Source organism: Halichoeres trimaculatus, unplaced genomic scaffold (genome assembly GCF_033239565.1).
Source record: "Halichoeres trimaculatus isolate MK-OKI-2021-1 unplaced genomic scaffold, fHalTri1.1 fHalTri1_scaffold_16, whole genome shotgun sequence".
NCBI lineage: Eukaryota > Metazoa > Chordata > Actinopteri > Labriformes > Labridae > Halichoeres > Halichoeres trimaculatus.
The window spans coordinates 9,272,607-9,300,508 of NW_027437194.1; the positions used below are offsets into that span (position 1 = coordinate 9,272,607).

The window sequence follows — 27,902 nt, forward strand, 5'->3', positions numbered from 1 at the left end:
TATGATACTGAACTATATTATAACAGAGGATACAGTTAACATGAAACCATAGGATACTAAACAGTATAATGGAATGGAATACCGTTCAATGCATTAGGATACAAACAATAGGATAAAATATAATACAAAAGGATTCCTTACAACACAACACAACACAACATGAAATATTAAGATACAATAAAAAACGGAAATAATACGATAAAATAAAATCTGATAAAATAAGTTATACTGTTGTATATTATGATAAATTCTGTTGACCTACGCTACCTTACATTATGCTGCACACTTACAGTTTTTTAACATTATGTTGAACTGCATTGTGTGAACCTCAGTTACATTTCAATGCATTACATTTGATATGATGCGTTGCATGACATTAAATAAATCTGCATGATGTTGCATTGTGTAATGTTACGCAATGTTTTGTTGAGTTGCATGACATTAAATTATGCTGCATTATGTGATATTGTATTGTATTGCTTTACATTACATTATGTTACATAGAATTGTGTTATGCTGTGTCATGCAGCATTACGTTGCATTACGTTATGGTAAATGGGGAGGTTACGTGATATTATATATCTTAAGTTAAGTTGCACTGCATGATGTTGCATTGTGTTACATTATGTTCCATTGTATAATGTAACAGAATGTTCTGTTGAGTTGGATGGCACTACGTTACATAGAAATGTGCTGTCATGTAAGTTGAATTACATGGCATTACATTACTTTGTGTTATTTTGCATATTATTCCATGGCCTGATATTGTGAGACATTGCAGTGCATTACTTTGCACTGCTGTTAAATTACATTTTGTTGGGTTGCATGTGCATGGCCTCACGTGACATCGCATTAAGTTGCATTTTGTAACAATATGTTGTGTTGCCTCACACTGCGTTAAGATACAAAAGAATACGATATGATACTTCACTGTAAGTAAGAAAGAAAGAAAGAAAGAAATTTATTTCGGTTCTCTTGCAAAACATGAAACAATTCACAGAAATCAAAATATAGTTTCAAAAATTTCAGAATTTCCAAGAGAATCCGAAAGGGTGTAGGTTGAAGCTTAAGCTTTTTGAGACCTACCCCTCTCATCTCATTAAATAAACAGCAAAAAAGTCAAAGTTATTTTGTAGAAAAACAATAGTAGTGCATATAATTGCTAGTAGAATTTGAACTAAGTATTTTCCAATGCGTATTTTTGAATGATATGGTTTTTGTAAAGTCTTTTCAGAATTTTTAATGTACTACAGGTTTTTATTTCTGTGGATGAGGAATTCCATAAACTAACTCCTTTAGATGACAGGCAATGCAATTTGGTATTTGTTCGTATCTTTGGTTTTTGAAAAATGAATGTACCCCTCAGACTATATTGATTTTTTCTCGGTTTAAACAGCTTCTGAATACTTTGTGGCAATTTACCGGTTTTCGCTTTATACATTGTTTGTATTGTGATAAAGTCAACCAGGTGTGTAAATTTTAGTATACTGAATTGCAAGAAAAGGGGACTGGTTGGTTCACAATATGGTTTTTTTACTTATGAGTCTTATGGCTTTTTTTGTAGCAGAAAAATAATGTGCGAATTTGTTTTATCAGTATTTCCCCAGACCTCTGCACAGTATGTCATGTACGGGACAATGAGTGAGTAATACAGCATGTGCAAAGAATTCTGGTTTAGAATATCTTGAAGTAACTATATGCTCCATAGTGCTCCATGAATAATATTTTAGCCTCACAGAGCACTATATTTTAGATCCTTATTAGCTGCGTTTTGTTTGGTTTGTTTGGTTATGTTACGATACAAGTTCTGACCCCGGATGAACTCATAATACACTACAAGATACAACAGGTTATGTTGTTACATTATGTGACGTGTAGTAACAACAATACAACACAACCGCATGATAAGACACGGCGTAATAGGGTTTGGGACACTGTGAATTCTAAAAATCTAACATCCGCCCAGCTCCAGTCAATAGTACTTATTCATCAGTGTCAAAACTTTGAGACTGTGATGAGTGTGAATCACTGAACGCTGTTACAATGGGCTGTACTATTCATTTTTGCAGATGACTCAACCATAACAAACATGGTGGATTTGAGGAGCATTTTCTTACTAAATAAATGAGAATGAGCAGATTATCTCTGCCCACACTAAATTAATACACACCATAAAGACAATTACAGAGTGAAAAATCACATTATTGCCTGTCTGACATACTGATCTCGCTGATGCTGTTGTGTCCATGATGGAAAAAGGGGTTGCAATCAGTGTCAGCTCGGGACACCGATGCATTAAGCCGTAGTGTACAAGCTTTTTAAATAAAAAAGACATTTCTCTGTAAAGACAAAATTCAAAAAGCTTTGTTGAAGGAAAGAGAGAAAAAAAAGAAAAATTCATGTATGCAGCTGCACCCCTGGAGATAAGACGACATGTTGGGGAGGAGAAAAGAGAGAAGAAAGGGTGAGAAAGAGTGTCAGTCAGTCACTGTGTTACAGCTTTGATCTCACAGAACGATCACACGCTCCTGAACTTCTGCAGCGCTGCAGCAGAGCACGAGGAGACGGCCTTCATCTCTTTGTCAACAAAGCCGAGGAGCAGCCTGAGCCCCCGGAGCTTCAATGTCACAGCAGCAATAGTGACGAGGCAGGCAACTTTTACAGGAGCTGATAATGATGTGCAAAAAGCTTCTGACACGTTTTGCTACAGCAGGAAAAAAACTGCAGCCTTGATTTAACAAAGATGTTATTGAATATTAAAGGAGTCAAGGTTCTGGAGTGTGCAGGATATTTGCATCACTAATCAGATTCCCCTCCTTTGTTTTCTTACATCCCAAAACTCATCAGATTTTCATCCTAATGATCAAATTTGGAGTAGTTTATGTTGTTAGAGGATGATTTTTGCAAACAGTCCAGCCCTGCAGTGACCCCCTTTCCTGATTCTGTGAAGTCCTCTTTGTTTGCAGCACTGGCTCCCAAAGTGATGATTAAGCACTCAGCTTTGGAGGATAGTAAATAACTCTGCTTACCAATAACTGCTCAGTATGACGGATGTAGCATCTGTAATCTCTGAGGTGTTTCTGTTCTCATGACTGTGTTGATTACTTTTGGGTAATTTCTCTAATTTGATGCATCAATTCAACAATTACAGACGAAGTATCAGCGCACGGAGACGAAACCTCGCACCAGCTTATTCGCAGGTGTAATTAGCCACGTGCTAACGCCTAATGTGATGATGGAGACGGTAACAAATGTGCAGGGACAAATATTAAACCACTTAGTGCGACTTTGGCAAACTTGTGAGGATGTTAATCGTTCCAGGGAACACTTCTGGCATGCATGTTTAGAGAGATTAACACATTTCAGAGTCTAAATGACCAAAATCTCATACTACACAGATCAACTGATGTTGCTAAAAGAGGTGAAACTGGCTGAAATGGACGTCATGTGACATTTCAGGGTAAATAAGTCCATCAGAGAAGACAACAGTAATAAAACCTCACAGAAGTTTAACTTCTCCACTAGAAGTGTGATGTTGCTTTCATATAACGGTTTATCAAGTGTTGCAAACCAGCTACCCATCAAGCTGTAGTGACAACTCTGTCCACTGGGGGCACTTAGTGCTCTTTTTAGTCCTTGTTCTGTCCCCCTTGTGGCCCCTAGTATCTTTATATGGTTTAAAACAAAATAAAATCCGGTTTCTCACTCACTGGTGTTTTCAAACTCTGACTTCAGCATTTGTCTGAAACCATACACTGTATAAAACATGGATGTAGTCTCCCTGACATCACCTGTCTATTTCTGAAACGGAGAATGAAGCAAATTGGGAATCACGGCCATACTGGAAATGGCAAGGGCTTCGCTTACAGCTAAAGGGCGCCTGTCAGTCACGTGACCTGAGCTTTGCCTCTGATTGGGCGAGCTCTGGATCTTAATATCCTCTGAACTGCCAAGTTCACCCCTGTACAGTGTGTGCCGGCAGTAGATTGGTTAATTTCTGCTTTGAGAATGGCTTCTAAAGCCAGCCTCCAGCGGACACTCGAAAAACAGCAGATCTTAGCACTTCCGCATTGTCATATATTCTTAGATCGAAGCCTCTTGTCTGAAACACTTTGTTTTACCTGCTGTCTCTATAAAGCTCCCTGCCCTAAAACTTCCTTCACTCTGATTGGCCAGCCCTCTTGAGCTATGGGCAGACCTTGGGGGTTTCCAACCCTCCAATGTGTCATAAACCAGTTAGGAAATCCTTATGAATGACCTCATCATTTCAAGAGATCCCGTGGGATTCTCATGAAAGATCTTGCATCTTTGAAGCGTTCTGATCAGTTAACAGAAATATTCAGGATTTTCTACCAAATACAAATAAGTAGAGGTTTAAAAACTCTGCAACATTAGTCTTAATATCCAATACTGTGATTTTAAATCCATGCTTAAGGTATGAGAAAGCAGGATACCCCTCTTTAATGTGGAATTGAGGCTGCAACACACCCACCTGTTTCTATGAATAGATATATTAGTCATAACGGCCTAAATCAGGATGTAAACATGTTGAAAATCTGCATGATAACTGGGGTACTACTCAGGTTACTTGGCTTTTAGACAAAGCCTCAAGTGGACGCTTCAGGTACTGCAGATTTTCTTTTAAAGGCCAGGAGCTGCAGTTTGGTAACACGTCCATCCTGCTTCATCCTCTCAGTGACTCTATTTAAAGTGAAATCCTTGTTTTGGAGTGGTTAGTGGATCTAACCTGTGATCTTGTGTGTTCACATGCTGTGAATCACTTATCCTGATGTGAGGAGGTTCAATGAAATCTGGATCACAGGTGCTCCCTTAAAGAGGATCAGATTTAACTACATCTATTTATACCCTCTGAGTGTGGATTAGGCCAACACTGCTTCCCAAACAGGCCTCTTGTTGCTTCACCCTGTGTGTGTGTGTGTGTGTGTGCGTGTGTGTGTGTCATTACAGCCCCTATTAGAACGTCAAGTGCCACTCACACACACGTTACTGCTTCTGGATTACTTTCCACAGGGTTACAGTGGCACACAGGCCGTCTCCAGCACGTTCGATGCTAAGCTGAGCTTCAGTTTCAGCACAGGACGGCTCAGTGAGAGGAGGAAAAACGTGTTTGTGTATACTGAAGCTTTAAAGCAGGGATAAAGAAGCCCTGAGCGAAGATGATAGGGAGAAAGTAGGCCACTGTTGTATGCTGTACTGCAGATGTGTGAGATCGCTGGAACGGATCCATATGAGATTTTCCGTCTCGCTTATATGCAAAACCCTCAACCTCATCAATCCTTTTGTTGCACTACACATGAAATCTCCACCAGTGCAGCCGCAAATCTCCTTTTTCAAAGACTGCGCAAAGGTGTTTATCAACATCTGATACTTTATGAATCCGTTTTCAGCAGATTTTACCTCAAACTCTTAATTTATTTCATGTTCAGGCTGACCTAGTTTGCTGGAACTCTTTATAAATACACGCTAATCTCAATCTGTCAGAAACACTTTCTTAAACTCCACTTTCTTGACTTATTTTTGGGCACAGGGAGACGTATAAATAGATGAAAAACACTTTGATTTTCGTGTCTGTGAATCTAAAAAACGTCTGATCCTGACCCTCATCCACAAAAAGTCATGATGAGTCTCTTTTGCTGGGCTGTCAGAGCTGTCAGGTGAGCTGACAAAGCGCCATGCCACAGAAATTGCTGCTGCTGGCTGACAAATTCAAAGTCAGACATATGACACAGGGAGCTATTAATAGCACTTAAAAACTTGCTGCTTGGGTTAAAAGTGATGCAGAGCTTTGATTTGACGAGCCACTGGAGACGTTTTTACATCTGAGGATGTTCAGTGATATCTAGATTCATATCGGACTCATTTCTTGTTTGTTGGCTGCTGCAGGGACCTAAAAACTGAGCAGTTACTACAAAATGCACTTTAATACCACTCAGTGTTTAAATCTAACCTCTGTGGTGTCAGATATTTTAAATCTGCTTTGGTACAGGGATAAAACTCAAAGGATGTGTTGATTTTGATATTTTTAAAGCTCCTGTGAGAAGTTTTTAGCTTGTTGTGGAAATGATTGAAATTAATACTGATGTTTTTTATGAGCTCATAAAGTGAATTAGATCATCTGTAAAAGAAGTTAACTTTTCTTTTAAGTTGTTTTTTTATGCCTAAGGCTGCTGTCAAGGAGGTAGCTGTCAGACGATCAGATCAGCAGCATGAAACACCTTCGGCAGTAAAAAAATCTCAAGTAACAGATGAGACTTAGCCTTGAAAAGAAAAAAATTAATAACATCTTATGTTTAAAAACACATTTTTCTTATAGATAAATGGACAATCCCAACAGAGGGTGCCAAAATCATCACAAACTGGAAGATTCTCACTGGAGCTTTAAAGTAAATCTGAATAAAGCTCACACAGCTGTACATAAAAACGCTCCTTTTAACATTCAGTCAGACAACTTTGGTTTATTATTTGTTAACCTCATTTTTTACGCTTTATTCCCAAAGGGGTAAAATATTTAGTTTTAAATGTTTCTAAGATAGAGGGATGTGTTGATGCTGACCTAAAAGATGTGATTAGAGGTGGTAGTGCTAAGCAGTATAGGAAAAGATTCATTTCTTATTTCTCTTTTCTTAACACTGAGGTGGTGTTGCAGTGTATCACAGTATTTCTCTTATTCAGCATTGTGCATTGAATATCTATGCTCCTGTGATGTATAAGGAGCACATATGCCCAGGAGAGCAGTGGTGTGGTTGTTTTGTATCCTTTTTTACCAGTTCTCACAGAAGATTCCAGCCCCAAATCCAACAACCAAAATGCAGGGACAGACCTAGGACTTGGATTTGGGTGGGGAAAAAAAATTTGGCTGGACCTTAAACTACAAAAACTGGTAGATAACTACTTTACTTAGTAAAAACCACTGAATGATATACCTCCGTAACTGTGTGTGATTGTGAAGCGCATTTCATTGCTTTTTGCACCTTTAACATTTGGTTACACTTTTATGACGTTTGGGGAATCAGACAAATCTACCTGCAATTGCTCTCCATGGTGCTGACCGAAGAGCAGCGCTTGAATGCATCAACGGGCTGCACTGCTATGGCTTTCCAATCATTATGGGCTGTCAGAGCGGTGAAATTAACCACAGTAAAATTAAAGACAAAAGTCTAAAGTCTTTACCAATTCCTTCTGAAGTGAATTAAAAAAAAAAATTATCTTATTTTTTATTTTTTTCAAAGAAGTTTAAGACCGTTGTCATTTTTGTCGGAAATGTTAAAACCAAAAAACTTCCAAACAGAAGATCTTGCTCTTCACCTGGGCATAGGTTCTTTTTGTGCGTCACAGGTCACTCCTCTTTAATCCTCCACCATTTTGTTTCCTAATTCTCAGCTCACCTTAGCCCCTCCCAGCTGAGCCACAGCTCTCAAGCTTTACCCAGAATAGAATACAAAAATAAGTAGCGAGCACTCCCAGCCTCCTGTGCTCTTCACGGTTAAACTGTATCAGTTACCCACCAGTTTGACGGTTTATCAAAACTTTGAACTGTACAGAACGTTACAGACAGCGTACTATGCACACTGGCCAACCACACAGCTCTAGCAAGTAACTTAGCATTAGCAACCTGATAGCTAAAACATCCGTCGTATGGAAATGTTCTAAAACTTGACATGTAAACAACTCAACTGCTACTGGGTAAAGACGTAAAACCAATGATTGGTCAATTGGTGTAACTAATGTTTCTCATAAAAATCTAATATTGTGCAAAACAGTTCCTATGAATATGATTTTATCAGTCTGCTACACTGTGAAAATGAAATTTAAAATGATTTTAAACCAGCTGACCCAATTAAAGACAGAAAACACTGATCGTGTCTACAGCATACTAACACACTCAGTACAACAAAACCCATATTATCAAGTGTAGAGATTAAATATTTTTTTAAAAACTTTGAGATGATATTTCATTAAAAAAAATGTATTTCATCAGGACACTTTCATAACTTCTAGGAAGATGAACTATTTAATCCTTGTCATGCTTTTGCAGTTACACCACTTGAAAATTGAATAGGACTAATTCTTTAATTGGTTAAAATTGGTAGAAATCTCAAATCACATACCATGATACTGACAGAAATGCAAACTGCACATTTAAACCATCATCTAACATGTTTTTTTAACAAGTTTAAAGCACATTTTTCACGCAAACCCTTATTTGTCACCGTCCCTTCTATTACTTCTTGATACATACAGCATGATGGTTTCCCAAGAAAAAGTTGAGCTGCATTTGATTTGAGCAATTTGATAGCAGATGTTCCCTAATTAAAAGAAAAAAAAAACAAAACAAAACAAAACACTGATTTGAATCTGGGCCAAAACACTGCTCATGACCTTCCTGAAAACATATTTCTGACATCTCAGACAAGTGTCTTTGTCCTCGCTTAGGATGCAAAAAAAAACAAAGGGAAGGAAGTTATGAAAGAAACTACATTTGTTTTTGAAATATAACCCAAGGTTGTATGATTGTAGTGCATTTTAAAGAAGATTTTTAAGGATATTTCAATTAATAGGATGTTGATTAAGTGACCAGCAAATATTCCCACTAGTATGATTAGGCAATCATAGTGGTTCCAACTTCTCCTTTGTCAATATAATAAAAAAAATCCTGAAAATAATTAAGAGAAGGAATTAAAAAAGCATTATCACCATAAAACGATTAAAAAACGATTAGCCCTTTATTCTGTGGTGATTTAAATTTCAGGAATCACTTCATCTTAGTCAAAATTTCCAATAATAATGTTAAAATAGATGAATGTTCTCAAACCAACAGCTATCACATCCCTAAAGAACAAAGCTTCAGATTCAGCATCTGAATCCGTATCAGACACAGGTTATCAGATGATTTACTCGCTGTTGCAAGATGTCCAAAAACAGGCAGTATGTCCTGTTAAGCTCTTCTGCTCCATAAATGGGTCAGGACAGGGATTAAAAATAAATATCAGTTATACTGGATGAACCCAAACCATATATGAAAAACTCAGATCAAGTGGCTTAGCTGTATACCAGTCTGCTCTGTGAGTCACCTCAACCAATCAAACGCTTCGGTTTGGTGACGGGAGGAAGGTCAGGAAGTCAGATAAAGCAGGGAGCACAACTTTTACAAACAGTTAGAGAATAATAAGAGAAAACACAATCAGGGTTTCCACTCTCCAGCTGTTCATTAAGAGTTTAAAGACGGACAACATCCTGAGAGGGAAACATGAGACCGCCTGAGGCACAAACATCCAATTTAACTCACAAAGCAAACACAACACAATAGGCGAGGAGGGAACACCCAGCTTCTTATTCATGCTGACCTACTGTCCACACAAAGACTAACAACACATCCACTCACATCTGAATCCAGAGTGGAAAACCTGACATGTTTCAGATTTGAGGGTTTTACCTCTTAGAGCGGCGCAGACGGGCACCGCTGAAGAAGTGCGGCATGTTAAAGTTGGACAGAACCGTCCACAAATTGGAGTCTGACATCGTGTCCAAGTCATGCCAGAGGGGCAAATGCAAAGGAGGCTTCTGCAGACCTGCTGAGGGGAAGCGTCGGCTCTCAGGGTTCAGGAGGATGCGACCTGCAGAGCCGTCCTGACTCACACTCCTACAACAACAGCGCTGCTTCTCTCCAAACTTCCTCTGCACGGGCACATCTGCAGCCAGCTGCGGCATGCACACACACGGTGCCACAGAGGACACGGCGTCCTCCTCTGTCCTCAGATAAAAGAGCAATCCAGAGCAGGTCCTGACAGAGTGTGTGATCCACGTCAGGTGTTGACAGAGCTCACTGCAGGAAGGATGTGTCACCTAACACCAGCTGACTTTGTGTTTCAGCGTCTCTCTGCGACTCACTCTTCTATCCCAAACGCTCAACATGCTCCATATCATGTAACAGGCAGCTACCACTTCACATCCTGAGCAGGGGGGTTAGCACACGCGGAGGGGCGCTGCATCATCAGCAGATGCTGCTGTGCACAAACTGGCACCCCTCCAAAAGTTTCGGTGGGTCAGTGTGTGCTAAGCAGGATCTATTTGAAATGGAAATGTGCTTTTTGCACGGACTTCCACTGCAGAATCTCCTCACTTACTCATTGAACTTTACCAAAACAGACCCAAAACACAAATCAAACCTGACAAACACAAGCAGATCTATCTGAATAATCTCCTGAATCGATCTCTGGGAAAATGAAAAACAGGCGACACCACACATGAAAGCCGTGTTCTGTCACCTCAGTGCTGAATTTGACTCCTGAGCCCTGCGTGTATGTGTGAGAGCTCAGGGTCAGCTGATCACAGCCACCTGCAGAGAGCGAAGCACGCCAACGATTTCTGTGAAGGAGCTGTCAGGGTTACGGGCGGAATAATAGTCCATTATGAGTCCATCACAAACCCTCAGGATGAAGAGAGCCACGACTTTAATCCAATAACTTCTCACCAGGGGAAAGAGAGAGGGTGGTGTTCAGCTCTGTGGAAACTTAACAGAGCTCAGAGCGGCGACGAGTCGGAGGATGCTGGGACACAAGATGGATGGAGTGAGGTTCACTTGTTACTTTCACAGCCCAGCTACAGAACTTTCATCTAATTCTATTGAATTTCATTACAGATAGACTCAACGACCTCCAATGAGCAGAGAAACACAAGCTGAATTCTCACAATGACAGAACATTTCATGTCGTTGAGTTTGAAAACTTATGGTGATGCAGATCAGAATCCTGACAGGGTGAGACAAGACCCTGAGACAGCTGGTTCTGCTTCAGCTTTCCTTATGTGTCTGTTCTTCTGGTTCCAACACCAAGGCATGGATGGACCTGGTCATTCCCCCACAAATGCAAATACAATCATTCTCTGAAGTTAATTTTATGTAAAGACTTGAGCAAACATTAAGCGAGGTGAATTACAGAAATTGGACAGTGCCAATTTGCAACATGTCCCATTTGAGTTGAGGCTTGGAAATCCTCTGTTGTCACATGACCAAACAGACCGCTGGAGGTTGATTCATCTGTGAAATCTGGGACTAACCGATCATACCCGAACTCTGTGACTCTACCTGTTTTTATAGGAACGGGAATAAAAAGAAGCTTGGTTGGTAAAAGCAAGTAAGCTCTATCCAATCAGCCTAACTGGCTTCAACTTACAACGTAGTCATGATCAGTCTTGTTTGATGACGACATACTAAAGTGGAATCAAAAGGAAGAATGGGTACTTTTCACATTTGAAACAATATGGTACCAATGCCCCTTACCTGGCAATAGGTATCGGTACTCAACAGTACCAATTTTTTAGTAGTTTTCTGTGTGTTTATGTAGTAATAAATATTGATTTGTTTAAAAATAAAATCTCAAAGTTTGTCAATTTAACATATTTATTCTTCAATATGTAAACTTGCAATGCTGTGTTTGTATCCAGCATGAAATATCATCTACTCCTCCACTCTCTCACAGTCACAAGGATGCATTTAGGTACCTAAAAATGGTACCTTTTAATTTTACGTGAACCAGAACTTGATACTACAGATGGAATTCAGTCAGTGCCTAAAAAAGTACTCAACTTGGTACCCAACCCTAGCTCAAAGGAAAATCCTCTCATCTTTGGGCAATTAGGAAATGGAATTAAAAGAAAAAAACATTTTATTTGTGCCCCCTAGAGGGCACTATAGAGAGCTCAGGCTGGATGGATTTGCAGGATATAAACAAGAGATATGCCAAAAGTCATGGTGAGGTTACTCTGATGGTTATTGTGGGCCTCTTTGGTTTGGTAAGTGGTAGACTCTTGAGCCAGCTTGGGCAACTAATGACTGCACTATTGGCGCCAACCCTGCTCAGTTTTTCTAACATTTTTTTCCATGTTTGGACAAAACGGCCAAAATACATCAGATGCGTCTTCCGTCCAGCACTGGATTGGATAGGTTTCTATTAAAGTCAGTGCATCATCTCATTCTGCATCCCTGATCCGGCAGGTCGCAGCAGATACACAAGCCTTCTAATTTTGCCAAATTCTGGAGCAGTGATGCTTCAGTTTACAGTTTTATACAACAAACCAGAGCTAAGTATGCATTTTAGCCATTATACATTCCCTTGTACATTGTTTACATCAAGTATATCTCTGCTTTGACAATAAACATGCACAGAAGACCTAGTTTAACAAAGACCACCTCAGATCTTCAGTAAGAAGAGAGACTGATTCAAAGAGAAAGACTGGTATGACTGTTATAAAGTGCTAACAGGGGCCATTTGTGACACCATAAAGTCTGAGTCCCTGCAGAGGAGCCGCTGTGACAGCCTTCACTCTAATTATGGCTCTGCTCTGTTTCTGCGTTCCACATTAGAAATGATGGTTCACATGGTTCAAAGTCAAACCTGCACAGAGCAGCATGAACACAGAGGTCAGAGGAAACACTGACATCACAGCCCAGCATCTAGGTTACTGTCCTCTCTCTGACGTTCGTCCACTTTCTGGATGATCTTCAAATAAATGACTTTTAGCTTTGCTTTAGAAAGACATGAATGTGGAGAATAAGCAGAATGTTACACAAACAGTGTTTACAGAATTAATGAAATGAATGTGCTGCTGTATTAGCATTCAATGAAGTTTTTATCTGATCAGAAGATTATGAGAGTGACGAAGGGGAAGAAGCTTTTCTGTGAAAAGCACAAAAACTTATCTGTAATAAATCACAAAAACAGTCAGCATATTTCTGCTAATTTCTCTTCTCTCTGAAGAACAATGAATAAACAAGAAAACCTGATTCATTCCTATAAGTTTGACAGAAACAAACAGCTTTCAAAGGAGTGTCAGTTGTGCAAACTGAATCCAAAACATGATCGATGCTCGGACAGCTGTTTGAAAACCATGTCCAGCATGTAACCACTGCTCCAGTCATTTACGGCCACATAAACATAAACATTGTCAGACGTCACCACCATTACTCATCTGAAGCGGCATGGCTACAGAGTGCTGCTGAGACGTGAAAGGTCCTCCAGGGCCACTCAAAGCTGGTCTGACTTAAACCTTTCTGACAACACAACACATTGCATCAACACAAAATTCCTGCACGTGCTCTTTCCGACAGATTTCAGGCTTTTTTTCAGCAGTTTCTTCCAACAAACCAAAAGTTATGCAAATATTTTCCCATTTCTTTTACTCTGCAGAGGAGTGAAATAATACATCAAAGTAGTCTTGACTCCAGAGTTTGTTTTTTTAAGTCTCTGAACCAAACAGAAACATATGTAAAACAGCAGTTCCTCAAGTGTCCACTTGGGGGTGGCTCAAAAAGCCATCGAATCCCCCTTGCAGTCCATATTAACTTGCTCATCTTTACAGCAGAATAAAATGTGCTGTTTAAAAGAGTCAAAACTTCGGCAATATTAGTAGTAGAGCAAAAAACTTTATCCAAAACTAACGGGTTTTAGCTTGCGGTCTCTACCAGGGTGTTCACTTTGGTTCAGGTTTTGCTGATGTTTAACCTTTGCAGATTTTTTATTTGTCTCTGCACACTTTGAGAGCACAGCACTGCAAGCTTATACATTGAAAAATAGATATGTTAAAATGAAAAACTCTGAGATTTTATCATTAAACAAATTAATATTTGTTACCACATAAACACACTCAAAGCACCAAAAATTGGTACGGTTGAGTACTGGTAACAATTGCCAGGTACTGTGAAATGATACCGTATCATTTTAAACTCGACAGGTACCCAACCCTACATGGACTTCACCTTTTAAAATTTGTAGATTAGCCCAAATTCAGATGGAGTCAGCAACTCCAGTTCAGCAGCCACCATCTTTGGGCCTCAGACACTCAGGGGTGACAACACTGAGTCAATTTCCATGGTTTATTCAGTCTGTTCCCTTTCTCTAAAGATCTATGTTGCTCAAACTGAACTTCCCAGAACCAGGAAAGCTTTTTTATCAAACAAAGTACTCGAGCTTCTTGGCTGCTACCCTTATTCACAGCTAAATTCCACCAGGTCTGTCTCCGGGCTGTCTCCAGTCAGTCTCTGCTCCATCAAGGCACTGGATCAGCTCTGTGCCAGCACAGGATATCAGGCACAAAATCAACCTTTGATTGTTTAGTGAAGGTTTGCCTTAGTGGTTATGTCATGTGCCCATAGAGCAGGCAGCTCAGGTTTGCTTCCCAGCCACTTGTCTAACATTATTCCTACACTCTCTATCCAAGTTTCCAGCACTATTTAAAATCCAATCCTCTCAAAATAAAGGTGTAAAAGCTCTAAAAATGACTCACAACGCCCCCATCAGGTCAGTTTTCAGAATAAAAGCCCATGTTGACAATCACTGAACACAACATGGATGAGTTGAGTCTCATCTTGGTTGGGGAAACCGTTGATTCCATAATATACACAAGAAATCATCGGTCACCTTACCCCAGCTGGTATCTCACAGCCCTATACAGACCATTTCTGGTGAATTCATGCATGGACCCAGAAACAAAGTTGAAAAATAAAAAGTTACCTGGCTATTTCTTTTTTCACAGCAAACACAGAGCTCCGTGTTTGGGGACCAGGTGCATTGAAACCTGAAACTGTCAATAAAAAACACAGCCACGAACACTAACTCCAGTGTTGTATGGAGCTGACTCACTTGAATGCGAGCTCCACTTGACTCTGTGTGAAAGCTGAGCGGAACAAGAGGAGATCAGAGAGGTGATGTGTGTGGGTGGCTCGTGCTTTTCATTGATACTGAAAAAAGTCGGACAAATTGAGGGTTTTGAATGGGCAGCAGGATGAGAAATTTCTAGTTTGATTTCAGATATTTCTCATGAAACATGTGGCTCAGGAACCTGAGAGCAGAATTATAGACTCTGGACGTCTTTAAGCTGGTAACACAGATTGTTTTTGAGCAATCAACACAAACTTTTCCAATATTTTTTCTACAATTTAGGTTTCAGGATCCATGGCTATTTTCAACTGAAAGCTGCTTCTGTGTGTTTTTGAAATCAATTAAAATCTAAAAGTCATCTTGCCTGTGCCTTGAATCACTCTTACAAAAAGTAGGGAGTTTGGATTTGTAACTTTATGGATTTTGCTCACAAGAAAAAGACGCTTATAATCTCTACCAAACCAAGCTGGTTGAATGAAAAATGCTTTGATGCTTTGTTTTATAAATCTTTTTTCTATCTTTTCACTTGTCCCCATGGGCTGCCTTAGATTTAAGAGCGCTGTATTGGGTGCACAGAAATTCAAGAAGCCTAAAAAGGTGTGCAGCTTCACTTTTTCACCTCTTTCGCAAAGTTTATCAAACCCAAGTAATCAGATTGGCAGATATTTGGTATCAAGGGAAAAAAAATACTGATCGGGACATCCCCAATTCTCTTTTTAAACATCCTGCAAGAGTTTAAGTACCAATAAATCTCAGGATCAGCTCCTCTTTTGGACTCAGAAGCTGTAACTTTGTGCTTTAACCTTCCACCAGTCTGCATTTTATTCTGCAATCGAAACACAAAGGCCACATTTTAATTCCTTTCTCTGCTGTGGTTACAGAGACTGCAGTTAGCAACATAAAGCTAAGCCAAGATGGCTCCATCCTCAACGACCTCTCTGACTGTGAAACCTAAACATCCCACATCCACAGCTTCCTCACGAGGAAACTGTGAAGTTTGAGGGGAGGACGTTATCTCCCACATCATCCCAACAGAAATAATCTTCAGTGACACGCATATCAAAGTCTTCATGCTCACAAAATAATCTGATATTTAAACACTGATCATGAAGCAGCCATGATATGAGCTCTGATTGGAAACCATTAGAGGGAGGAAGCAAAGAGAGATTCTGATGTTTTGAATCCTCCTAAATGAATCAGTCCAGGCGGGATTCAGACACATCGAGAGCCTTCTTCACTTTGATGTATTGCAAATGCCACAAATCCTACTTAGCACATGAAAGAGGAGCATAAAGCCCCTGAACACAGAGAGAGGGGAGGGGGGCAGGGGTAAGATGGGGGGAAGGGGGTGACACCATCCACATTATATAAGCACCCTGTCCTCTTTCAATGTCACTTCAATGGCACATGATTTTAGGAGGACACACTGTACACTCTGCTCTGGCCGTGATGCATGAAGACAAGGGCGGCTCAAACGTGCACTACGAAGCCCTTTCAAAATAAAACAGGCATGGTTGAAGAGCTCTCGCTTACCTCCAGAAATGAAAGGCGTGCAGAGGGCTGCACGGGCTGCAGGGGCTAGTGGGAGTGGGGCTCAAGCTTCGAGGAGTGAGGCTGGAAGTTAAATGGAGTGGAGTGAATAGTTTTCTATAATCACACACAGGACAGAAACCCCCTTTAAACCCCCCTCCCCCTTTAAACCACCCACACCTGCAGCTCAGACACGTGCCCGATGGAGACAGCAGCATCATGGAGACTAATGATCCCTGTCAGATGAACAAATAATGCTGAAGGAGCTGGATTCCCGAGGCATTTGTCTGGTTTCTCTCCTGTTTGTTTGATTTTGAGGATGTTTTATCTCAATATGCTGAAACATGCACACACACTGCAGATTATTCACAGATTAACCTAATTTCACTACATTCTCGTGATGAGATTAGCGAGTTTTTGGTTGGTTTAAAACACAGGAACAGTCTCCTTTCACCTGTGTGATGTAGCACTGCAGAGCGTCAGGTCGTATAGAGGTGAGTAACTTTTACTGCAGTGGCACTCTGAGGTACAGCCTTCAAGGACAAGACGGAGGATTTCTGAATGCTTTCATCCTTTTTCTGAACAGACCAATCAATGGATGGCACAAAAACTGGTCCCAGAATGAAAAGCAGGGCAATCTTAGGATGACCTTTGCTGTGATTTGCACTGCAGAGACAACTATTTGATAATATAAAAACTGATCTGGTTAAATTTGATGGCGTGATTCTGCAGGAAACATAAGACCCCAAACAAATTCGTGTAAAATAACCTGCTACTCAACAATTTCTCACAATTTTGGCATGAATGTCATGCAGCTAGAGTCAGAAAATTAGTTTTACATTGTAAATTTCGACAAGAATATCCTCTTCTGTCTCAAGATTACTTTCAAAAATTAAGTGCTGGAGAGACTTTGAACCTGTGTTTACGTTAGAAACCATTGTCTTCAAAAGGTCTTCATGGGATATTGGAAAATGAAGAGAAAGGAAGGAGCACTAGCAGCTTGCAGGGAGTCAAGCTTGTTGATAAAGTACCAATGCGCAAAGGCATCAACTGTAGCATGCTACCCTAGGGTCTGCAACTGTTGGACTCAGTTTCCCATGGTGCATTGTATTGTGTGGGTAGGGATGAGTATTGATAAGATTTTATTGGTACCAATGCCTTTATCAATTTAGCTTATCGATCCGATTCTTTATTGAGTCCTCCAGTGAGTTTTCTGTGTACGAAACGTCAGTTTTAGAGGTTTTCTGTGCCAACGTTTTGGGGTTTGTAATTAAATGAATATGAACATGAAACTCTTGGTCTTGAATGCTGTGGGTTGACAAATGCTTTAACATTTTGGTGGTATTGCAAAAATGACACCTTGGGTTGTTAGCACCCTTTTCGGTAGAGTAAAACTAAGCTTTCGATCGCTTCGATCTCTCTGCCATTGTCTTGGAAATTCTGCTGCTGACTAACAAGCATGATTAATGTGTGGGCCATCACGTGATGCTGACTTAAGGTCCAGCCGCTGCGGTGCGATTTGTAAAAAATCAACAAGGGGATCGTTAAGCATAAGGGCTAATGATGTTGATTGGTCAAACAATTTCCAATCCATTCTTTACAGAAACTGGTTATTGACACCCATTCCTCTTTTTAACAGCAGAATGGAGCATGGGTATAGGATGGGTATATCCTTCTTTTTAAGGCCCTCCCACGTGAGCTGCCATCTTATTTCTGCTCCTTCCAGACTCCCGAGGTTGTCACTAGGTTGAAACTTTGGACAGATTTGCAGAACCTTGGAGTCGCTCTGTATTCTTTAGTGTTCAGTCACAAGTGCACCAAAAACTGAATTGTTTTATTAGTTTGGACTTTTTAAAAAACAGTATTGTCTAGTTTGTGCATGTTTCACTTCTGAACGCTGCATATTTACTAATGGACGTGATGTTAACTTTTGTTATTGTCTATTGTTCTGTCTGCCTCTCCATGTGAAACTTGTTTTTACTTGTTACTAAAAGCATTGCTACTCAACATAAAAAACACTTCATGTTAAACATGAGAACAAATTTGGGGCCTCTCTGCAGCAGTGTCGCCATTTTACCTCAACTAATCCAATTACCACCTTTTGTTGTTGCCATTACATTTATGTAGCAAACTGAGCTGGAAATTGCAACTGAAGGAAGTCAAACTATCCTAAAATACAAGCTGAAAACTAGCGTTAACCTATGAACCATGATGCATTGAGCTAATCTGTAAACAAATGTGCAAAGACGAGAAAGACGAGGAGAGTAGGATCTGATAGTATCTTTATGCGCAGATGATGTTGTTATCTATGTTGTTCTCCTCAAATTGTTTTTCGATCTGCAGATGAAATAGTTCAAGGTTAGTGCTCTTTATCCTTTTTAAATGCAGAATTTACTGAAGACTGCAGCCTATTTTGTGCAGTTTTAAAGGGAAGGTGAATTTTTGTGACCCATTTTCAAAGACAGGGGTCTTCAAAAGCAGCCGGGACGACAGGAAGAAGCACGCTTTGTTCGCTGGATTTGTTAATAATGTGAAATGTCGAGCATTTCTGCCCCTGCTCTACAAATCTGCATCAAAACTGTGGTTTTTAAAGCCGACTGAGCCTCATCCTCTGCAAGGAGCCCAATTACGCACTCTCAATTTTTAAGCTGCAAATGGAGGGAACCATGACAAATGCCTCGCTGACCTAAAAAATGATTCAAGTCAAAGCAAAAGGCTGAGGGTGTGATGAGAGGAAAAAGCTGCCATGTAAACAAACAGCCGTCACTGATTCACTGCTTATTGATCACATCCTGCACACACTCCTCATAGGTGTGTTATCAGTTTGTGTGTGTGTGTTTCCTGCATGTGTGAGCAGATAAAGCATGTTGCGGCACTACGTTATCAGCCTGTCCATCACACACACGTGCATGAAAGCAAAAATGCGTGAACACACACACACACACACACACACACACACACACCAGCAGCAGTGAGCGGCTGTTGCCTAGCTGTGGAGGATTTGACATTAGACTTCCTGCTGCAGATGCTGCTAATGCTAACGCTGCACAGAGCTCAGAGCGACAGTGAAAGACAAACAACAAATGTGACACAGAGACAGATGGAGCTGCAGGAAAACAGAGGAGAATACTCACTCTAGCGTCAGCCCTGGAATCCTCAGCCTCTCCCGCTGGGCTTTCATGGCTGAACTGTGCTCGTTTGCTCTATTGTGGTCATGATATGCATTCACGCTGCCTGCCTGCCACCCCCCCTCCTGCACTGACAAAGAGCCAAACCCAGCCACCACAGTGCGATGAGACGCACTGCCTTCCTCTCCCCTCACAAAAAGCAGGGAGGGGGTAAAAAAAGAGGGCCTACTGTTCTTGTTTTGGTCTTTCCACGTTCCACCTTGGAGCTGTCAAATGAGATCCTTAGTTGCCTGCGGAGGGCAAGGAGGCAGGACAATACCCCTTCTTCCCTCCCCTAGTACACGCCCCCTGCTCCTTCAAACGCATGCACATTTGTGAACCCCCCTCCTCCCCTCCCTTCCTTTCCTCCACCATCACCACCGTCGCAGCAATTCCCCCACCAGCTGGTGACTTGCTACATAGCAGAAATTAATGCAATAAATTAAATCTACATTCTGTCTACTCCCTCCGCACGCAGTCACCTTGATGGAGGCTAACAGGAGACTCCGAGCACACGATGCAATGTCACCACGAACACAGGGATGATGTCATCTCAGAGAGGGAAAAACATAATGCAGCACTACCTGCCAGTCCACATCAGTCAGAGCAGAGAGACAGGATGCACACACTCACACACACACCTGGATGAAAGAGAAGCTGCACCCTGCAGTGGAGTTAATCTCCAACACCTGACCTTGCAGGAGAAGAAGCAGAAGGTGTCTGTGTCTCAGATGCACGGTACTGAAACATGACGCAGCGTTTGAGGCCCTGGCAGGGTTTCACAGACCCCTGAGGCTCCAGCTCACGATACACCCATGATGCTTTTTATCCACACTTATTGTTGCAGACACTCTATTACCAAACAAACAGGATCCCAGTTGGTCAAAGGAATCAGTGACTCAGAGCTGGGAAATTTTCCAATGATGAACTTTTGCAAGAGACAACATGCACTTTAATTTAATAATACACTGTAAAAGATGACACTAGTGTGTTTACATGCTAATGAGTGGTTTTAAAGAGCACATTTCAAATGGCGAGAGTGGATCAACACACTGTAAAGAGTACATTTTTTAACTTGGGCTTTAACCGAGAGCCACAGCTGCAACATTAAGAAAAACATACCCAGTCAAATTAGGCTCACTTATTATTAAAGAAGTGATTGTTTCACTTGACTCCATACATGTGAGCTCAATGAAACTGAATAAAATGATGAAGATTAATGGTTTCCAAACTGGCACACTCTCCTCGAGTTTTCACTCTTCTTCCAAAGCGTAATTAACGTGAGCGGGAAAAAAAAGATAAATAATAAAACAATGGGTACCACAGATTGCTAAGCTATTTAAGTACAAAGATTACAGACATTGCAGTGTGATTCTCAAGCAATAAGGAGGGTGACAGTTGTTCGGACTAGCTGCTTCACTCTAAGCAGGTTGGTGACAGGTTAAAGGAGACCTGACTACCTGATTGGTGTACCAAAACTTCAGCCAGAAACGGCTGCTTCAACTCCTTCCTCTTCAGCACATTCTGATGTTCAAACAGTTCAAACAAACAAGTATACAAGCTTGCAGATGTAAGCTCAGCTTAATCTTGACCTTTTCAGGCAGATGTATCCAAGTTGAGGGTATTTTTTTCTTGACACATTCTGGCTTTTGGTTATTAACTAGTAACAGCTCTTAACAGACTTGATTTATAAAAACAAGCCACGACTACTGATCCCTCTAGATCTGTTTTAACTACCATTGCCTTAAACTGAGCACGGAGTTGGTTCAAGGAGGCCACAAAGTCAGGCCTGACCTGGAGAACATCAGCTCTTCTTAATATCAGCTGATTACAACCAGGCATCCAGTGAAATGGTGCTTCTGTTTAACCCTTTGTAACATGACTGCAGCGGGCAGTTATGGTCATTTTCTCCTAAATTCAAAGGTTTCTATGATGTAACTGCAAATCCAGATTTTTCCTGATGTGTTTTTATACTTCTTAGGGCATGAAAATTGTTTTCTGTTTCAAATATCTTGACACAAGGCTTTCATATTTTTGTGTCAGAGGGTTTAGCCTGCTGATTCTTGCTTATGATTGGATATTGTTTCAATTTGATCAACTCCAGTTCTGATTCTGGTTCTTAATGATTCCTGGTTTCTTTTCCATGATTTTTGAAGAGAAAAAAATTGGGGTCCGACCAATTTATGGGCCAACACTTTTTTGTTCAACACTCATATTTTCTTAATTTCTCATAAACAGTGAATGCAATGCAAAGTAAAAAGCACTGAGATCACTTTGTTAATGAAACATAATTTTATCTTTTTTATCTCAGAAACATATCACAGTTACTCTCATAAAAAACACAGAAAACTTTGACTGTAAAATACTAACAGGTAAATGAAACACTAAAAACTTGGCTTTAACTTCAACCTTTGTACAAGCTCAACCGGCAAACCTCTTCCCTCCTCCTCATTTTAATTGCGTATGATTTCACCAGAGTCAAATGTATTTTCACTGATGCTCACCCTGTTCTGTACCTGTGCTGTCTTTGCTGCTGCTCTCCCTGCCTTGGCTTTGTTACTCCACAAGCTCGATGGAAGGGAAAGCAGGGAGCTCCTAGAAAAGAGCTATACCACCAAAATCAACCTACGCATTGTAATATAAATATCTAAATGGAACAACAGAGAAAAAAACTTTGAGTAGAGAGACCTGTGAGCTGTTTCTGATCACACCCAAATAAAAAGTCTCCATCCCTGCAGATCTTTCTGCAAAGGTGTTATGTTTAGACTTTACTGTCTGACTCATAGCAGAAACAACCAACCAGACTAATACCAATATTTCTGCACACCATGAGACCAGACGCTCAGCTGCTGCCTCCCTCATTCAGAGCACTGATGAATTCTTTATGAATTGTGAGCATGTTTGAGGAGCAAACAGCCTCTGCAGATGACACCAAACACTGCGTAAAACAGAGGAGTCGTAGTAACAGGCAGGAACTGGAGCACAAGAAGAGGAGAGGGAGATGTTCCTGGAAGAAAGCAGGTCAGGAGTCTGCTGTGAAGTCTGCCTGATGAGCCCTCTTCTTTTTCTCACTCATTAATTCCAGTCTTATGTGTCTGAATGTAGTATTTTTAAATCTTCTGAAAGTAAGCGGGTTAGTTCATAAAGAGAGTGTGGCAGGAAGTGAAACCGCTGACCCATGAAGTTCATTCACTTAAAGGAGCATGAAGAAGTTTCCTCTCTCCTTCTGAAAGTTGATGATGTGTGACCTCAGGAAGCTGAGGTAGTGACCTCTGCTTTAAAATGTGCTGTAGAAACTGCAGTGGAGCGAGGAGCACTCAAAAATAGACAAGTTACTTATAAGTGCAAAAAAAGAGAGAGCTCCTTTTCTCATTCAGCATGCCACTGATCCAAGAGAGCAATAACCAGGCTGAGTTTTTCATTAATTTAGGACATGTTAAAAACATCCTGATGAGCAAACACTTTTTATAATGAAACCTTTCACTGATCATCAATCATGCAAAGTCAGAGAAAACAGCCCCATTAGATGTGTTTGTGCAGATAAACATGCTCATCACAGAGGATCATTCAGACCCTTATCATTACTCATCTTTACTTTAGAAATGAGGTTTCAAAATTAAAATATCGACTCCAACACCATCCAAAATATTTCTTTCAGCAAGTAAAGAAAGCTCTTGTGCCAAACATTTTAGGGCTTCTATCTCTTCAGATATAAGACTTCAGTATTTTGACCTCAAAGAAGCCATATTCTTCAGAATAAGCTCTCCTCCAAACTATCTTAAAGCTCCTGTGAGGAACTTTAACTTTGTGCTGACTTTGGCGCCCCCTGTGGCCATGTGCTGCCCCCCACCATATGAAACCAGCGTTTTTGATAATAAAACCTCCCTCTTACTGTCTTTCTGCCCTTTATTTGCCATAAACAATAAAGAGGGTCAATTTTTACAGCTTGTGGCTTGGTGTATGAGCAACACTTACTTTGTGTCGCTGGTTTCAGGCATCAAAAATAATATTTAGAAATTATATTTGTGACCGGTAGTCTCTTTTGTCTTTCTGACTTTAAGGTCCCATATTGTGCAAAAATCACTTTTAGTCTTTTAGTGAGATTTGTGGGTCTTTTGCTTTCCCCCCAGCCCACAAAATGTGATATTTTATGACAAAACCTGTACTTAGTACTGCTTCTGAATGAAAAATCCTGACCTAAAACAAGCTGTTTGGATTTTGGTGACTTGCCAACGTCAGCAATTCCCTTTTTTGACCAGTCAGGAGCAAGTCTGACCTGATTGGTCCACCGGAGCAGATACCCCCAAACCCCCTCCCCGCCCACTCCCCACCTGCTGCTGCTCCTGCAGCCATCACTGCTTTGTTTTTGGGTGTAAACAGCCACATAATTCCATGCACATGCTTCCCATCTAGGAAGAAGTCAAGACTAAGTAGCTAGAGTTCATTTATCAAGGAAATGTGCCAGCTACACTCAGTAAAACTGTGCATGTGTGACAGTCACTGCACGGCCAACTGCTTTTCAAACTTTGGACTACAACAGAGGGCTAGCGAATAGTCTGGTCCTGAATCCAGACCATTACCAACCATTACCAACCATCCGCCAACAAACCTCGGACCCTGGAAATGTGAGTATTTTAAATGCTGTGTGCTGTGGAGCAGATGTAAGAGCTTTTCCGCAGTGTCCCCCCTGTCTCTGTGTCCAGGATGCTAACTTTAGCTGCGGTTAGCCTGTTGTTTTAGCCTGTAATGTTACGGTAAACGAGCTTCACTGTTTTCTAAACATTGTGCACTCGGAGCTCATGGCGCCAATGACGCTGAAGAGCGGGGCGGTATCAGCGGTGGCTCGTTTACATATGAAGGTCACGCCCACTAAATCAGACCGTTCTGAACAGAGGGGCTATGAGAGCCTGGAAACAATGCTGCTGTGCTTGATTTATTGGCTTTTTGGACCAAAACATGTTACTACCATTTCATGAAGACATCAATGATCCATATTAAACTGCAGAAAAAGAGCAGAATATGGGACCTTCAAAAAGAGGTTTTGCTACTGAATTCAGTCTGATTCTTAACTAGCAGAAAACTATTGAAAGGTGCTTCAACCTTAACCCCATTATGTTTGTTGATGGAGCGTTTTTGCGTAAACCAGTAAGTGATTTTCAGTTTTTCTACAGACTTCTACAGATTTACGAACCAGCACACATCTCTTGGCAGCTGCATTGTTTTACTCTGTTATTATCTTGCCGTCACTTTAACAAATATCTCGTGTTTAACTTGGCCTCAGAACTGAAAGCAGTAACTTGATTTCTCTGCAGAATCTCCCTGCCTTGAACAAAATCACTTTATCACAGTCACTTGAGAGAGATGACCTTACATGCTCTCTCTCTTCTCTCTGATGAAAAAAAAAAAATCTCTTTTGACTTGTCCTACTTCTCTCCTGCAGTCCTTTCCTTGAACTTCAGTGCCTCCTATCTCCAGAGTTTTAACACAAATCTTCACTGAATGACAACGTGTGAATGCAAAGTTGTCACAGAAATAAAAAACATGATTGTGGTTAAAATGAATAACCGTCTGAGCCTCTCTCTGCGCGGCTGAAAAACAGCCTGTTTGCAGGTGCAGAGACTGGAGTGAGTTTAGCATTGAAGTAAAACTAATTTCACATGAAATTAAGTTGAAAAATAAAAGCACTAGGCTGTCATCCACAAAGTTTTTATTGACAGTTTTATATTATTCAAAAAATGTACCTCAGTGAGTCACAAAGCTTTAACAAAAGCAACAATTATTACCAGAAAATCACTGATGGTGAATGAATCCAGTCCAGGTGCAAAAAGCAAAGCTCAGTGTTTGTTTTGTTGTTTTATAACCACTTTACAGAAGTTTTTATTTACCTTTTACTTCATGTGAACACATCCCTGTAAGTGATAAATGACAAATTCTGAACACCTACGATGAATTCAGCTAAAGCCTGGGCTGAAAAGTGTTCGATTCTGTCAGATTTTTGCTCTAAAGAGGCTGGGTGAGAACACACTGAGTGGCCTTGACCAGCTCTCCATTGTGAGGTGAAGTGAACCAGCAATGACTTTTTCCTTTTGTAAAGTGATGTTCAAAAGAGGCTTCTGTAACTTTTCCTCACTTTGAAATCATCCACTGATGCAGTTTAAACTCATTTATTGAGTCGGTGAGTTGTTCACAGAATGTTAACTTTCTGTAGTTTTTAAACTGAAGTTAAAATTGTAGCAAAAGATGCTCTAGGTAGGGCTGCAATAATGAATCGCTAAAATTGCTAAAAATCAATTAGTAAAAGCGTCAACAATGTTTTTCTGTAACCAATGCACTGTGCTCATTAGGTGCATTTCCGCCACCAACTTGACTGGAGTGTAGATTACCTGGGCTGCGGGACTTTATGCGTCACATGTAAACAGATCAGCGTGGCGGAGGAGAAGCCGAGCCGGCAGGTGAGGGAAACAAGTAAACACGCGAACAATGGCAGAGCCGCAGAAGCTGTTGGTCCAAAAGATTTCCAGAGTTTGGGAGTGTTTCACGCTGAGTAAAAGCACACAGTGTGTTGACTGCCAAAAATGACCTCGCATGACACGGCAGTAAGACTGCAGTGATTCAGCACTTAAAACACAAAACATGTTGAGCTCATTGATGACGAGCCAAGGAGCTCGATAGCAAGGTGAGGAGCTACAATAATTCCCACATACACTCCTTTATATGTTGTGAAATGTATGGTTTGTCTTTGAGGACTTGTTTTGTCTTTTTATTAAATCATTACCCCATTTGAAAACCACAAGGAGTTCATCGAACCAACATTAGCATTAGCGTTAGCTGCTACAGATAGTGGTAGGGCAGAGGGGCTGAACCGTTTGACCTGCAGGTGAAAAGATTGAGGACACATTTTTATTTATTTGCCTTTTTGGACCCTTAAGTTCTTAATCTGATGGCATAACAATATATTCTCTATTATTTTGCCCATACTGTTGATTTTTTAAGTGACAATACATTCATGTCATTTGTTATACTTCATAAATTTAGTACCTGGTCAATTTAAACTATGTTCATATACGTTGTTTCTTTGTCTTTAAGCAAACAATAGTCACCAACTAAAATAGCGCATGTTTAGTTTTGCGAATTTTACTTTTATGCATCTAATTCCTTTTTTTTTCCCCAATTCATCGATTTATTGTAAATATAATCGTAAGAGTAATCGATTACTAAAACAATCGTTACTTGCAGCCCTAGTTCTATGCTGAATGGCTCTGTTCTGGGACATCCCTACCCCTCCACCTGTCTAAGTACAGTCCTGGCTAAAAGTTTCGAAAATGGTCCAAATTTTGTCTTTCCCAAGGGTAATTTTTCACAGCAGGGAATTACTTTGCAGTCATTTTCAATTCATGTGATCACTCTTCACAGCCTAGAGTTAATACAAATTGCCACCATTAGAACTGAGGCAGCAAACTTTGTGAAAACCAAAATTTGTGCCATTCTCAAAAATTTTGGTCACGACTGCAGAATGCCAAAGCCTGGGGAAGGGAAAGGACACGTGCCCATGTCTTTCATATCAATACATGAAAAGCTAAGGCAGAAAAAAGCTCTACTCCATTTTCTTTGATTTAAATACATGAGAAGCCAAGGCAGGGAGAGCACACCCCATCTGTCTTTCATGTTAAATCATGTTAAGGTCAAGCACTTTGAATTGCCTTGTGTATGAATTGTGCTCTACAAATAAACTTGCCTTGCCTTGCCTTTCATTTGCATATAGGTAAAACCATGGCAGGGAGAGTACACCTCCTTCTCTTAATGTGTATAACTACTAGGGCTGGGGCGAAATGCTGTTCTTGCAATTCAATTGGCATTTCTATTAAGATTTTGGGGTGCCGATTCCATCTAAATTGCGATTCTTTGATATTTACCATTTTTAGTTTGCTTTTTGAACACCAGGAAGGCAGGAAAAAGGGAAATGATGATGATAATGTCTACAGACTACATCAGGAGTCATATTTTCCCATAAAACGCACATCACATGAGTTAGACAGAAACATTTCACCCTCTGCTAGAGAAAAGTTTTTTTCCAATCCAGTTTATAAACAAAGACTGAAATAAAGAAACTGAGTTTGAAAAAAAAAAAAATCTTTTTTTCTGACAAAGAATCCCAATTTGATATTGTCTAAGAAAAAATCCTTATATATCGGTTTTCATTTTTTTCTGCCACCCCTAATAACTGCAAATAAAAGACACAGAGAGCATTTGCTTGCTACAACTCTCTAGTTGACACAAAGTTGTTGAATTTTTTCGTAATCAGATGAAACTCTAAACTTTAAATGTCTGACAACAAACTGAAAAACAGGCTCATTGGCTTGGCTGAATTCTGGTTTTGGAGCAGCCCTCTCCTCCACTAACTTTTTTTTAATTAAACCTATCTACTGTTTTAAACTATTTTTATTGACTATTTGTTTTTATTTATTGTGTTTTTATTGTTTTTTTTTAAGCTTGTACAGCACCTTGGTCAACTGCGGTTGTTTTAAAATGT

General features: G+C 40.3%; 1 protein-coding gene across 10 annotated transcripts in view; it reads right to left on the reverse strand.

Annotated features, from left to right (window-relative positions):
* The window catches only part of mast4 (microtubule associated serine/threonine kinase family member 4), a 132,946-nt gene that overhangs the window by 30,953 nt on the left and 74,091 nt on the right, over window positions 1-27,902 (reverse strand). For 2 of the 10 annotated variants that reach the window (XM_074690832.1, XM_074690831.1), the window contains exons 1-2: window positions 19,340-19,637; window positions 16,209-16,289 (exon numbers count right to left, since the gene is read on the reverse strand). The exons of 6 other annotated variants lie outside the window; for them this stretch is intronic. In XM_074690832.1, coding sequence (XP_074546933.1) covers window positions 16,209-16,289; window positions 19,340-19,386 — 128 coding nt within the window. In that variant the 5' untranslated portion in view covers window positions 19,387-19,637. Of the gene's footprint in view, window positions 1-9,454; window positions 9,763-16,208; window positions 16,290-19,339; window positions 19,638-27,902 lie in introns of those variants that run through there. 2 more of the 10 variants (XM_074690829.1, XM_074690830.1) reach the window with 2 other exon arrangements.